We start from the raw sequence: 13,397 nt of genomic DNA, 5'->3' as shown, positions 1-13,397 counted from the left end.
ACTGCCAGTGTCAGTAGGCCTACGCCTACTCAACTATCCTACTCGTATTGAACTACTCTCTCAGTCTCTAGCCATTCAATTTTTTTGTCAAATGCATGCCATGTCTGAGAATGCTTTTGGAAAATTTTACATTTGAAAAGGTCTACACATAACCTACTTCCCTCCTAGATCGAATAATTATTGTCAACTTATCATTGTTACTTTTTTCATTATATAAAATAGGCTTAGATTGAATGGTTTGGCTGTCTCAACAAAATAAGCAACTCTACCCAATTCCAATTCAACTTTGCCTAAGTGTTAAGTTAATAATGGTAATGATTGTACATTTTTTGTGTTTTCATTCAATGAAACCAAGGGACAAACCAAGTGCTATTTCGTTTTTATCTGCATAAAGGAGGGCAGCTTGATCGAAAGTGTCTTCATATATAGTGATGTTACATACGAGACATTCTCCTGGAGGCTAGAGGGGTTGTTGGGCTATTTTAAAAATGTTGAATAACGTTAATTAAAAAGACTAGTTAATCAATGCTTTACTCTAAAGCAGGCATTTTTATTTTTTGCATTTTAAACCCTCTAAATGTGTACAGCTCTTCTCGACCTGGTGGGGGAAAATGTGCACGGATACAACAGACAACACATGCTGGCAAAACAACTCTGAAATCTTTTCCTAAGTAACCCCAGCACCATCGCACGAATTTTCTATAAGCTATATGTCGGTATCTCTCATCTTGTCTATCACTAAAAGCATTTTCACCATATTGCTGCTTGTAGCCTAACCATGCTACTTCCAAAACAAATTGATTAAAGCATAAAGGCTCCATTCGCGGATGATCAGTTATACATTCAACCCGCTGCCCTGTCGAGTCTTAATGCTGTGTGATCTTTGCTTGCGACGTGGTGGTCGCCTGGCAGCAACGACATTGCAAAGCTTCATCCATTGGTTGACAGCTTCCACACTGACACCTGAAAAAGGAAGAATACGTAATGTATTAATTTTCTTAAATACAGTTTAAGTCCATGTATAGTCATTACAGTGAGTAAATTATCGTTAGGCATACTGTCGTAGGCACGAAACATTACAATATGCACCTTTGTAACTGAGATTTCTAGGCCACAGGCAGTCCTATTTATTTCAAACCTACAATATATCCACGTTAAGTCTTGATGTAGGTTACAGATTTATCGACTCGCGGCTCGACTTCCACAATTCTTTTTTTAATCAACAGGGCTAGGTCAGGACTTTGAAGGGAAGCAAGTCTCGAAATTGAATGAACGTAATTCAATAATATATATATAATACAATCTACCAGAAAATTATTGGGAGATTCTGACGACGTTATCAATATTTTTAAGCCGATTAATTAACAAAATAGCATCAAACACCTGGCCGCAGCCATTTTGACCAGTCACGTGATCTATTCGAGCGGAAGTGACGCAAAATGTGCGTATTCCGAGAATGACGCCATATTGACTTAAATCATACGGACCTTAGGCCTATCGCCGATACATCTCTACACACCCTTCTGTATCGCCAAGCATTGTTCGAATACGGTTGGGAACAATCCACGAAAAGCATGATTTCATTTTTTTACCAACCGGTAAGCGAAGACAGCATATTCGACGACTAGATAGGTAGATAGATAGATAGATAGTTCAACTTAAAGCCATGACAATACAATTCAAAATACATACATTATATACAAATACTATTTACAATGATATATAACCAAGTTTACGGAAAAACATTCTCAATTAATATTTTACGTTTATTAAATACATGATAAATAAAAAGTGCAAGAGAATTATTAACATTGGGTGAAGATGATGACATAATATTGATAAACTTATATACAGAAGGATTGGAATAGTAAAGAGTGGGAAGATAGTTTGTTGTTAGATCAAAAGAAAGTGGAGTTCATCTTCAACTTGGTTTAGGTTACACAGTTTGCAAAGTTATGGGGAATATTTTCGTATTTGCCAGTTTTAGATAGTATGGTGTGAGCAGAACAGTGGAATTTCGTTAAGGCAATACAATGTTTGTGGGTTGATACACAAATAGCATTTATATAAATTATCAGTAGTAAATAAGTTATAATAATAAAGTTTTGAAAAATATAGCTATTGTTCATTCCATTCCTGTAAATATTGATCCCTTAGTCTCAGTTTCATTATATCAAAGCATGGAACTCGGTCGTCCTGTTGTGTCCATAGATAGCCAGTTTGTCTAATAAAGTTTTGACAAGGAATGCCCAGTTATCCTTCTTTGCATTAACATTAGATGCTATAATATCATTACGTATTACGTTAAAAACCTAGAAAATAAGAGAATTTTTGTTAAAGATAACATGCAACCAATATTTTAAAATTAACTCGTGCCTTAATACAAGTAAAGGAACTCTACCAAGTTCTGCTAGAACAGCTGGAGTGGAAGTTGAAGATTTGACACCCAGAATACGTTTGCAGAATTTTGGGTGAACTTTCTCACAATCGGGGGATTTGTGGAAGCCCCAAACAGGGCAAGAATAGGACAGGATAGAGCCGATATATGTATCAAATAAAAACATCGTTACTTGATGGACGTTATCAAATACACTGAAGAGTTGATAAGAGTGCATTAAATCCCTTAACTGAAATTGACTTTTGAAGTGTGTTGAATTTCCCATTGGAGCTCAATTCTACACCGAGGTATGTAAAAGACTTAACCACTTCGTCATTATACTTGAAGTTGTAACCGTTGTTGATTTGATTACCTTTCTGGAAAAAAAGAATTTTTGTCTGTTTTGTATTAACATCTAGATGCCATGTATTGCAATACACATGTAATTTGTCAAGAAGGTTTTGCAGGCCTAGTTCAGAACTAGACATAAGCGTAGTATCATCTGCATACATAAGTGAGCTAATAATCAAATCACCAATAATTACAGGATCTATAGCGTCGACGCTAACAGAATCATCATAGTCATTTAAAAACATTAGAAATAATAGTGGGGACAGATTGTCACCCTATTTAACACCCAGATAAGAAGGGAAATACTCAGAATATTGGTTATCATATTTGATACAAAGATTAACATTATGATACATTGATTTTATACAACTAATCATCTTAGATGAAATTCCAATTTGATTTAATTTAAGAAATAATAAATTCCGGTCAATTTTGTCAAATGCTTTAGAATAATCGGCAAAAGTACAAAACCGCTTTTTACCAATGGCTAAGTATTTATTTTATTACATGTATTTTATAATAAAATGCTACAGGCTATGCAAGTTAAAATAAAAGATTCTTTTATAGACAGTTGGAAATAAATACTCAGTGTAGGCTAATGCCGCGGTCCTGGCAAAATTTCCCTCATTGCCCACTGCAGGGTGTTTGCCCATCCTCATTAGCCCAAACAGGTGCAGAAACGTTGGTCTTAAAACTCCATTTCATTTCATTTTTAAACGCCCACATCTCTCTATGTGGACGTACATTGTCGGCACCCCTGTCCGTACGTGCGTCGGTCCGTCAACATTTGCTTGTAAACGCTCTAAAAACTAGATTTTTTGATGGAATCAAATGCAATTCGGTATGTGTATACATATTCATAAAACGAAGATCATGTTCGAATTTGAGCTATTTTCGATTGTTAGAAGCAGAGTTATTGCCCATGCCCCAAATTCTTGAATATGCTATTACTCTCTTAGTTTTCAACCGATTTTGATGAAACTTAAAATGGATGTTTCGTTTTAACCATCCGCATGTCGTGAAGGGCGTATGTGGCTGTGGTCCACTATCTTTATTTAATTCCTCATGTCAACAAAGCATTCTACACTCGACAACATTGTCGTATAACTGACACTTGACGGCTAAGCAATTTTAGACAGGGTAATAACTCCTGGAAGTGACTTCAGCTCAAAACTTACTATAGGCCTAAATAAGATCAGCCCTACGTGACAAAAACACTATTTAATCCTTTGATCTCTTCGAGACTGTAGCAATGAGTGGCGCCATTCTGTCTGTCTCTGTCCAGGTGTTTCTGTAGTTACATTATGACCTTGTTCTGAATAATATCCCGAATATTATTTTAATACTGTTTATAAATCTATATTTTTCATAGTAAATTGAATAACTAAATATAAGATTAGGAGACCAAAACAATAAATACCGGTAATTTGTCACATATGATTAATGGTCTCGGTAGGGCTTATATTGTGTATAAATAACTTTATCGGTTAGTTTTGTCTTCTCTCCATAGAGATTCATATTATGTCTGCGGCTTCACCAAATCAGTTTCAATGTCACGGGATAAAATATAACAAATATTTAACTATTGAAATTGATAAGATCTCTGCCAAGTTCTAACTTGACCCGTTTTCGATGAAATGTTTTTGAGTTAATGCCATTAACTTACGAAAAACGCGTCAAAATTTGTTTGTGATCACAATAGAAGCTACAGTTTTCAACCGATTCTGATGAAACTTGGTGTGATCATTGGAATTGATAAGATCTCAGACAAGTTCTAACGAGATATTTTTGATGAACATTTTTTGAGTTATTGCCCCTGATTTTGTAAACACGCGACAAAAGTTGTTTTTTGCCCTTGATTGGGTTATTGATATTGATTTTAAAAAATTTTGTGGAATTATTCAGCATAAATAATTTCTTCAATATGAGAAAATACGTACTTTAGTCACTAAAGACTGTTTTATTATTTCTGACAGCTGCCAGTGGGCGTATGTTACCTTGCAACGCAAGCTATCTTTGTTTATGTTACATTTTTCTTTAGATATTTTGATTCGCAAGTTATTGATTTATTTCTGTCATATACTTTGCTATGGCAAACGCTGGGAATAATGAGAAATCTAATTTATCGCAGATTCAGATTTGGAAGTAAGTGTTTGTTCCGAATCGCCATTTGTTACAGTTTCGCAATCGAAGAAGAAAACACGTTATAAGTCGAAGAGAGTGTCATCCACCGAGGTGAACAATCGACTTAACAATTTGGAAGCGAAAGTGGATGATAAATTTGATAAATTAATCCAACTATTTACAGTTTCCCAAACCAACCAGAATACCGGTTGTTTAACTCCGCGGAGATCTGTTCGGGATGAAAATCAGGATACCTAAAAACTCCACCGATAGTGGCAGAATAGATCCCTCCGGAGTTCCTAAGTTGTTGATCAATCCAGAATTTCGAGCAAGAAACTTAGAAATGGATGTTTTATCTCTCGCCCCCGATGAACAGGAAGAGCGAGAATTTTTGGCGTCATTGTCTGATCAGGAGTCGACTTTAGGACCCGATTCTGATGCCGATTTGCCCCATAGTCCTCAAAAGAGACTAAAGTCTTCAGCTGACAACAACAGGCCTTCGTATGTGAAATACTTTCCTGAAACAAGCACTTTACAAAACACAATGAAAGAAAATGTAGAGTGTCAAAGTTCTGATGTTTTGTCCAAGCTATTTGGGAGTTCAGTGAACGACGATGTGCAGAAAGTTGGACCGATTTTAGACAAGTCCAAGTCTGACACCCTATCGAAATCTTGGAGAAGCCAAAATCCGGATCGGTTTACAGCATATAAAGAAGAATACCGTAGCTGCTTTCCGGTTCATGAACTTTCAGAGCAGTTTTTGAACGTCCCTAGCTTAGATGACATATGTGAGCCTATGTTAAGGCGTAAACATGCGACAAAGAGCTTCAAGGGATGGGGATCGACAAGACGTCTTCACTCCCAGCCGTTCAAATCTATTGAGACTTTAGCTTACCATGGTCAAGTAGCCTCTAAATTTGGTATTATCTCAATTGCATATTTGCAACAGGCTCTTGGTACCTTTATGAACAATTTTAACAACGACAAAATGACCAACGATCAAGCGATTGCCTCAATTAAAGATATGTATGAAATATCAACAAAAGCCATGGACCAAATGGGTGATATGGCGCCTTCCATCATATGATAAGACGTAAAGCTACGGCGGCAGATACTGGTCTCACAGATATAAAGGATGTCAATCAAAGCTGATATACTTCCCCTTAACTTCGGATGGTGTTTTTGGTTAGAAAATCACAGAAGGAGCAGATCAAGGACTTGCTTCCAGAATTTGCTGATAAAAGTCAAATTTATCAAAATTTAAAGAGGAAATCTAACACTTTTCCTGACAAGTCACACGACTTAAAAAAGCCAAGACTGGATCAACATTATCCTAGGACATAGACCCTACTATAATCAGAATTGGGAGAAGTCATCGACCAATCCTAGATCTTACAGAAGTCACGATAAGGGCGAAGCCAAACCCAGTCAGGGTTTTGGATCCCTAAAAAACAAGAATACCAACGTAAATGACGTAAGTATAATAAAGTCGATGAGTCAGATACCTGTAGGGGGTCGTTTAAGATATTTCATAGAGAGATGGGCCAAAATAACAGACGACCAATGGGTGTTGTCCGCCACCCCCGAACACGGGTATTCGACAAACAACCATAGCGCAAAACCATGTAGATATTTTAAACGCAGAAATTGTTTCGTTATGGAAAAGAACCTATAGAATCAGTTCCAGTGGAGGAAATTCATTTAGGTGTTTACAGCACCTTCTTCCTCCTTCCAAAAAGGTCGACCAACAATCTCAGACCGGTGATCAATTTAAAATCTTTAAATCAATTCCTACTAAAGAAACATTTCAAGATGGATACCATTTCCAAGGTCATCAATTTAGTACGTCGGGCAATAACTCTCGATCTATCGGACGCTTATTTCCACATTCCCCTTTTTCCATCACATCGGAAATATCTTCGTTTTTGCATCCAAGGAAGGTGTTATCAGTGGAAAGTTCTTTGCTTCGGTCCGACAGTCGCCCCAAGGGTTTTTACCAAAGTCATGTCCGTCGTCTCTGCGTACCCGAGAAAGCACAGTTTAAGGGTAGCAGTATACCTCGACGATTGGATGCTAATGCATCGGAACAAAGACACACTGAGACAGCATCGATTCTTCGTCCTAGAACTCTTGGAATCTCTGGGTCTTCTTGTGAACCAAGAGAAGTCGTCTCTTTGTCCCAATGTTCTTTGTTCTTTGTGCAAGAAGTAGTTTATCTGGAAAGCTTATTCAAGATCCATCAGGGTATTGTGTGCCCTACGATAGACAGGATGAATAAATTAGTAGAATCAGTAAATCATATCCAGAACAAGCGCAGTCAGGCATTAGACTATCTTCGCCTGCTAGGTTTGATGACCAGCTGTATAGAACTGATCCCAAATGCTCGCTTACACATGAGGCCTATACAACTACATCTACTCTGTTTCTGGAAGCATGCAGTAGAAAAGGTTATCCCATTTACTCAACATCTACTATCACATCTTTCATGGTGGTTAGAGCCAGCGACCATTTTACAGGGAAGATCTCTACCTCGGCTATCCACAGTGACCATAACGACCGATGCGTCGATGGAAGGGTACGGAGGTTACTTGGATCAGCTTCTTATACAAGGGACCTGGTCAAGGGAGCAAAGACGTTATCACATAAACCATCTGGAGTTGGAAGCTGTGCATATCGTAGTATCCAAGTTTATACCTCGCCTAACAGGCAAAATGGTATTAATACGTTGCGACAACACCACGGTCGTCCAATACATCAACAAGCAGGGAGGAGCGAAATCCCCCGAAACTATGTTAAAAGACATGGGATCTTTGGCTCCAGAGAACAATATACTTTTGAGAGCCGTCCATATCGCTGGGAAATTGAATGTTCTAGCAGACCAGTTGAGTCGCACACGGATCTTTTTGCATCAATAGAAAATCGCCAAACTTAAGATTTTCTGTTCCTGGAGTCCCCACCCACAAGCATTGGCACTGGACGCGCTGACAATTTCATGGATGAACATGTACGCTTATGTTTACCCTCCAATATGCCTTATTCCGAAAATTCTCAGATACATGAGGCAATTTCATTGTCAAATACTTCTAGTAGCTCCTTATTGGCCACGAAGGACTTGGTTTAACGATCTACTTCAATTGCTGATTGCTCCACCCATTCGACTTCCGGATCTCCCAGACCTTCTCCGACAACCGAACACTCAGATATACCATCCAGACCCAAATTGTCTAAAACTAATTGCATGGCTTCTATCGACAGACATCTCCAAGCAAAGGGATTTTCTGGACAAACAGACAGCTTCTTGCAACATCCAAGGAAAATTGATCCCCTGGGCATTTCACTGACACAAATAACCGATTTTCTATCAGATGTGTTTTCTGCCGATTTACAGTATAGGACGATAGAAGGCTATCGTTCCATGTTATCGGCAATTTTGCCACATATTGGAAATATGCCGGTTGGACGACATCCGACAGTTTGCAGGCTACTTAAAGGCGTTTTTAACTTTAGAACCCCCAAGTCTCGTTTATTACCAGAATGGGATCTACCAACCGTGCTAGACCCCATTTGAGCCATTGTTTGATATATCCTTCAAACACCTCACTTTTAAAACTGTATTTTTAATTTTTAATAACTACTTTCAGACGATCCAGTGACATACAGTCATTAATGGTTGGCAAAATTTTTTTTTGAGAATTCAAACAAGTGGTATTACGTTTCTACGTACTGGATTAGCAAAACAAGACCGACCAAATCATTATGGTGCGAAAACATTTGCACCAGCCACGACTTTTTCTGTGTCTCTCGCCGCCTTATAAAGCTGTTTCCGCACAAACCATTGCAAGGTGGCTTGTTCAGACTATACAAATGGCCTATAATGGCGCTGTTCATACAAATGCACATTCCACAAGAGCCGTAGGTCCGTCTTTTGCTTTATATAAAGGTGCTTCTGTAAATTCCATTATGGATGCAGCTGATTGGTCTAAACCGTCGACGTTTATAGATTTTTATCTCAAGGATGTGAATGTTAGTGTTCTTAAGCAGGATAGTCATCCCCCGGCAAGTTTTTCCGAGGGTATGTATATTTCTAAAGTTAAACACTGTAAATTTAATATAATTCTCTTGTAATGGTGCATTAAACAATACATTCACTGTTTCAGGATAGCAGTGACTATGGTAAATGGCGATTAAGTATGGTCGCATCTTCATGTAAATCATCGGAAAGAATACAGAGTATATTTATCAAGCATGTACCTGTAAAAAATTAAAATATTTATTGTACATATAGGGGTTTGTCTTAAAATTCCCTTTCCACCATACTGCTTTGGAATCTAAATTTATCCATAAATAAATTTCCGACTGGTAAGTATAACGAATGAAATGAAATTGAAAAATTTGTATCTTTTTCAAGTTTCAATTTTATACTTACCAGTCCTATTACTCACCATCCTCCCCAGAGGAATTTTGATAGCAGTAGGTATGCAAGAAAGCTTTTGTTTTCACGCCTACATGAACTAAGGTACAATAAATATCAAGGGAAGGGGAGTAACCCATTAAATCTCTTGATGAGTTGAGAGAGTTGTACAGGAAGATTATCCATAAGTATATATCCGACTGGTAAATATAACTCATTCATAAAATTGAAACTTGAAAAAGATACAAATTTTTCAATTTTATTGTACGGTGGCGTGGTATGGTGTGAGAATTTTCATCGCTTTCTTGCCTTTTTCCTCGCTTTCTCGACTTCTCGCCTATTTCCTTGCCTTTTATAACCCTTTCTGACCTTTTTCCTTGCTTTCTCGCCCTTTTCCTCGCTTTCTCGCCTTTTTCCTCGCATTTTTCCTCGCCCTTTTGCTCGTCTTTTTTTACCCTCGCTTTCTCGCCTGTTTCCTCGATTTCCCGGCTTCCATAAAATTCACTTAGTACATATGTGTTAGCTGAGGCTTGCTGCTATCAATCAGTTTATAATTCATTCAGCAAAATATTCAAACACATTACACAGTGTAGACAGATAATGTTCCCATCAACTAAAAAACAATTATCTGTTTTTTCCAGATTCAAATCTGGATATTTAATGCATCAATCCCCCTTCACTCCCTTATCCCGCAAAATTATGCGAATTGTTGAGAGTTTTTGAAGATTCCCCGGTATTGGTGTGAATACCAAGACGCTCCTAGTGAGACCTATTATGAGGCGGAAATTATGTTTTCTACTTGATCAACAGCAAAAAGACTCTTTATCAATCTTTGCCTCCTCCTGCTCAACATTATTTATGTATTTACATGTACTACACTCACTTCTTAACTCAACATCAATCGAATTATCTGTCAACGTGGAAACGTTTTTCTCTGGACGATCTTTTGTTATTTTATTAATACTTCTGGTAATCACAATCATTAATCAGCTTATAACAGCAGTTAAAGTACACTCAGCTACCAGACACTCATTTATTGGAACTAAGATCTGATTGACGTTGTTTTTTCATTTATCTTTCAAGTTCAGTATCCTGTCCCGAGTTTCTTTCACTGAGATTATCCAATGTATCTACTTATTGAAATTATATTACTTTCGAAATGAACATTTTCTGAGTAATAAACTCGACAATTAAATAATTTTGATTCATGCTGCTTTTATTGAACCTTAAAATTTTGTGTTGGCTTTTGATAACCTTGCGAGTTATCTTTAAAGAATAACTACAACCAAATTTCTTTTCAAAGAGGATCGGAACTTATCATCTTTAGGTTGAAAAGGCCCAATCTTTTATCAACCATAAACTAATTCCCCACACTCCATTCTTGTTTTGTAACAATGTGTACATATAGGAGAAAAAGGCTTCAAACCCTATGATAAAGGACCTGTTAAAGAAAGAGATAGCCTTGCAAAGCAACGTGGCATACGCCCACCAGCAGCTTTGATTGCTATTACAAATAATTGTTTGCTGTCACATTTTGTTTAAGTCTATAAAGAATTTTAAGCAAACTTTATTGTATCGCATCATGGCTAGTTTTTAACGCATGGCTTGATTCATTGCAAATAGAAAGTAGATTGTGTTAAAAATATATACATGTATCTGAAAGATAAAGAATTGTGAATATTGAACACACTGCAAAACATTAAATCAATTCTTTGACGAAATTCGATATATTTACAAACAAACAAAAATCAAAAGAATTTATCAAGAAATGTAGTCTGTAGTGTTCTCAGGCCAAATGTGAATGGACAAACTGACATGCAGACATGGTTAAGACAATTTAAGTCCATACTACATGTGGGCATATAAAAATCAAACGAATCCATAAAGAATTGTTGCCTGTAGACTGGAAACGAGTTGAACAACATAGCTAATAAAGTAAAAACGTTAAGCCGGACACGATATTTGAAGGAAAAATTATCAGATTATCACGAAAATCGATAGGGATCATCCTTATAATGACATTGACCCTCAAAATAAAAAGCAAAAGAATCTGTAAAGAAATGTTGCCTATAGAGTGATATTTCGGTGAAAAATTATCAGATCGTCACGAAAATCGATAGGGATCATCTTCATAATGACATTGACCTACAAAATAAAAATCAAAAGAATTGCAGAGTAATTGTAGAGTGAGCCAAATGTGAACGGGCCGACGGACCGCCAGGGTGATTACAATATACGCCCAAAATATATTTGTTGGCGAATAAAAAGGGTTAAGATTATGTAAATGAAGAAAATCCTTCCATCATAGCATTATTTAAGATCTAAATAAAATAAGCAGCTAAAGATTTGGGTTGAAGACTATGACCATACCATTTGGTACCAGTTAAACATTGTCAAGGTGATCAAGGTCATACCCATAGAGCCTCAAAAGTGATCAAAGTTGATACTGTTGTACATCTAAATGCACATTGTGTGGTATAAAATTAAATGAGGATTTGAGAAACCTGAATATTTTAAGGTCGACATCTGATTTACTCACATTTATTGTTTGTTGGAGATTTCAATCACCAAGAAATAGATAGAATAACAGTAAGCTGGCTGTGAATGAGCAACATAATATAAATATGTTCATGAACAGAACATATATCTTATATTAAAAACATAATATATCGAATGGAATGTGTTTAATAATTTTTATTAAAGAAGTGTGCTTATTCGGGTTTTAGAATTTCCATGTCTTCGATTTTTGACCTTGACCTTGGCAATCTGTTGATACTTTCATTTTGGGATTTTGACATCTACTTCCGGCTTCACAACTACTTAACATTTTTTGTGCAAATTTTGACTGCTTTAGCTCATGACTTAATTAGTCTAGAAAGTTGATATTTTCAGAATCTCTTGCAATTTGCCACGTTAGCAAAGTCCTGGCTTTGGTTTTTTTTCGAATTCTGCTCATAACGCCCTGCCTAAACTGCAGACTAAGTAGTAGAAAAACTAAAGATAAGCTGTAGGCTTGCATTATGAAAGCCTCTTGAAATTTTCCAAGGATGAAATGCACCGCTTCAATATTAAAAACTTTTGTCCCTAGTTTTTATTTTGTTCGAAATCGAGTTCTTACTGTATCCATGTTACCCAACAATTGTCACCAGAAAGTGCCAGCTGTACGACTTTGAGGGAGCCGCGGTGGCTCAGTGAGTTAGACGCTTGCTCGCTAACCTGAAGGCCCAGGGTTCAATCCCGGCATAGGTCGAGATAATACCTTCGGATTTTTCAACCCGGTTTCCCCGTCAATGATGCAGGTAAGAGAGGCTGACATGGAAAAAGCGTCTAGTCGTTCGGATGGGACAAAAAACCGAAGCCCCGTGTGCTACAGGCTGTGCAGCTGTGCACGTTAAAAATCCCTCGACTGTTGGAAATAGAAAAAGAGCAGGCTAATGCCGTTGTCCTGGCAAAATTTCCCTCATCGCACCCTGCATGGTGCAGAAAAGTAGGACGTAAAACTCCATTCATTTCATTTCATGTACGACTTTGAAACTGAATGTAACATATGTTGTAAACAATTTAAAAAAAAAAAATGACTATCAATAAAGTTGATAAAAGAATGATAACTCCGTTTAATGACATAAATGAAAAAAATATGATTTTTCGATTTTAACGAAAATATTACATAATATAGGAAACAGTTAATCAGAGATGGATACGGCTACGATTAGAATGTTGATTGGCAAGCGTAGAACATAGTACATACAGCTTTTATCGAGGCATCTCAGACAAAATTGTAAGCTAAGTTCCAAGCCCTACCCAGTGTGAATAATATGTATCCGTAATGTTAACTTGATTACCATAGGTTGAATTTGGTTCGAAAAAATCTTTGTAATATATCACAGTTCCATTATTTTGATTGAGCCAAGCAGACCAATACCCGTAAGTTCCCACTGTTATAATTGTATGGTTCATGAGACTTAATAAAGCCATGTCTAATTGAGCTGTACCAGAAGGTGGGATAATCACATCATTCTGATTCTGGAAAACAGTCTTTGACCATTCTATATCATTTGAACATACAATAAAAGTAACATTTGAGAAGTGGTTACGCATGTAGTCCTGTGCTTTGAATAAATATTCCTTTGGTGC

At 37.0% G+C, this 13,397-nt stretch overlaps 3 protein-coding genes across 3 annotated transcripts; 1 reads left to right on the top strand and 2 right to left on the bottom strand.

The window, feature by feature from the left end:
* Window positions 1-605: 605 nt before the first annotated feature.
* LOTGIDRAFT_77934 (hypothetical protein) lies at window positions 606-842 on the bottom strand (the record flags this gene model as incomplete). The annotated part of the gene is made up of 1 exon (XM_009057914.1): window positions 606-842. A coding segment is annotated over one exon (237 nt), but the record flags the coding sequence as incomplete, so codon positions are not given.
* Window positions 843-5,090: 4,248 nt separating this feature from the next.
* Window positions 5,091-5,939, top strand: LOTGIDRAFT_162059 (hypothetical protein; the record flags this gene model as incomplete). The annotated part of the gene is made up of 1 exon (XM_009057997.1): window positions 5,091-5,939. The coding sequence occupies one exon, from the start codon at window positions 5,091-5,093 to the stop codon at window positions 5,937-5,939; it is 849 nt and encodes a 282-aa protein (XP_009056245.1).
* A 7,116-nt stretch (window positions 5,940-13,055) lies between these two features.
* On the bottom strand, window positions 13,056-13,397 carry LOTGIDRAFT_88318 (hypothetical protein; the record flags this gene model as incomplete). The annotated part of the gene is made up of 1 exon (XM_009057919.1): window positions 13,056-13,397. A coding segment is annotated over one exon (342 nt), but the record flags the coding sequence as incomplete, so codon positions are not given.

Source organism: Lottia gigantea, assembly GCF_000327385.1.
Source record: "Lottia gigantea unplaced genomic scaffold LOTGIsca_32, whole genome shotgun sequence".
Classification (NCBI taxonomy): domain Eukaryota; kingdom Metazoa; phylum Mollusca; class Gastropoda; family Lottiidae; genus Lottia; species Lottia gigantea.
Note: the sequence above shows the minus strand (reverse complement) of the source record. Positions and strands in the feature narration are given on the sequence as shown.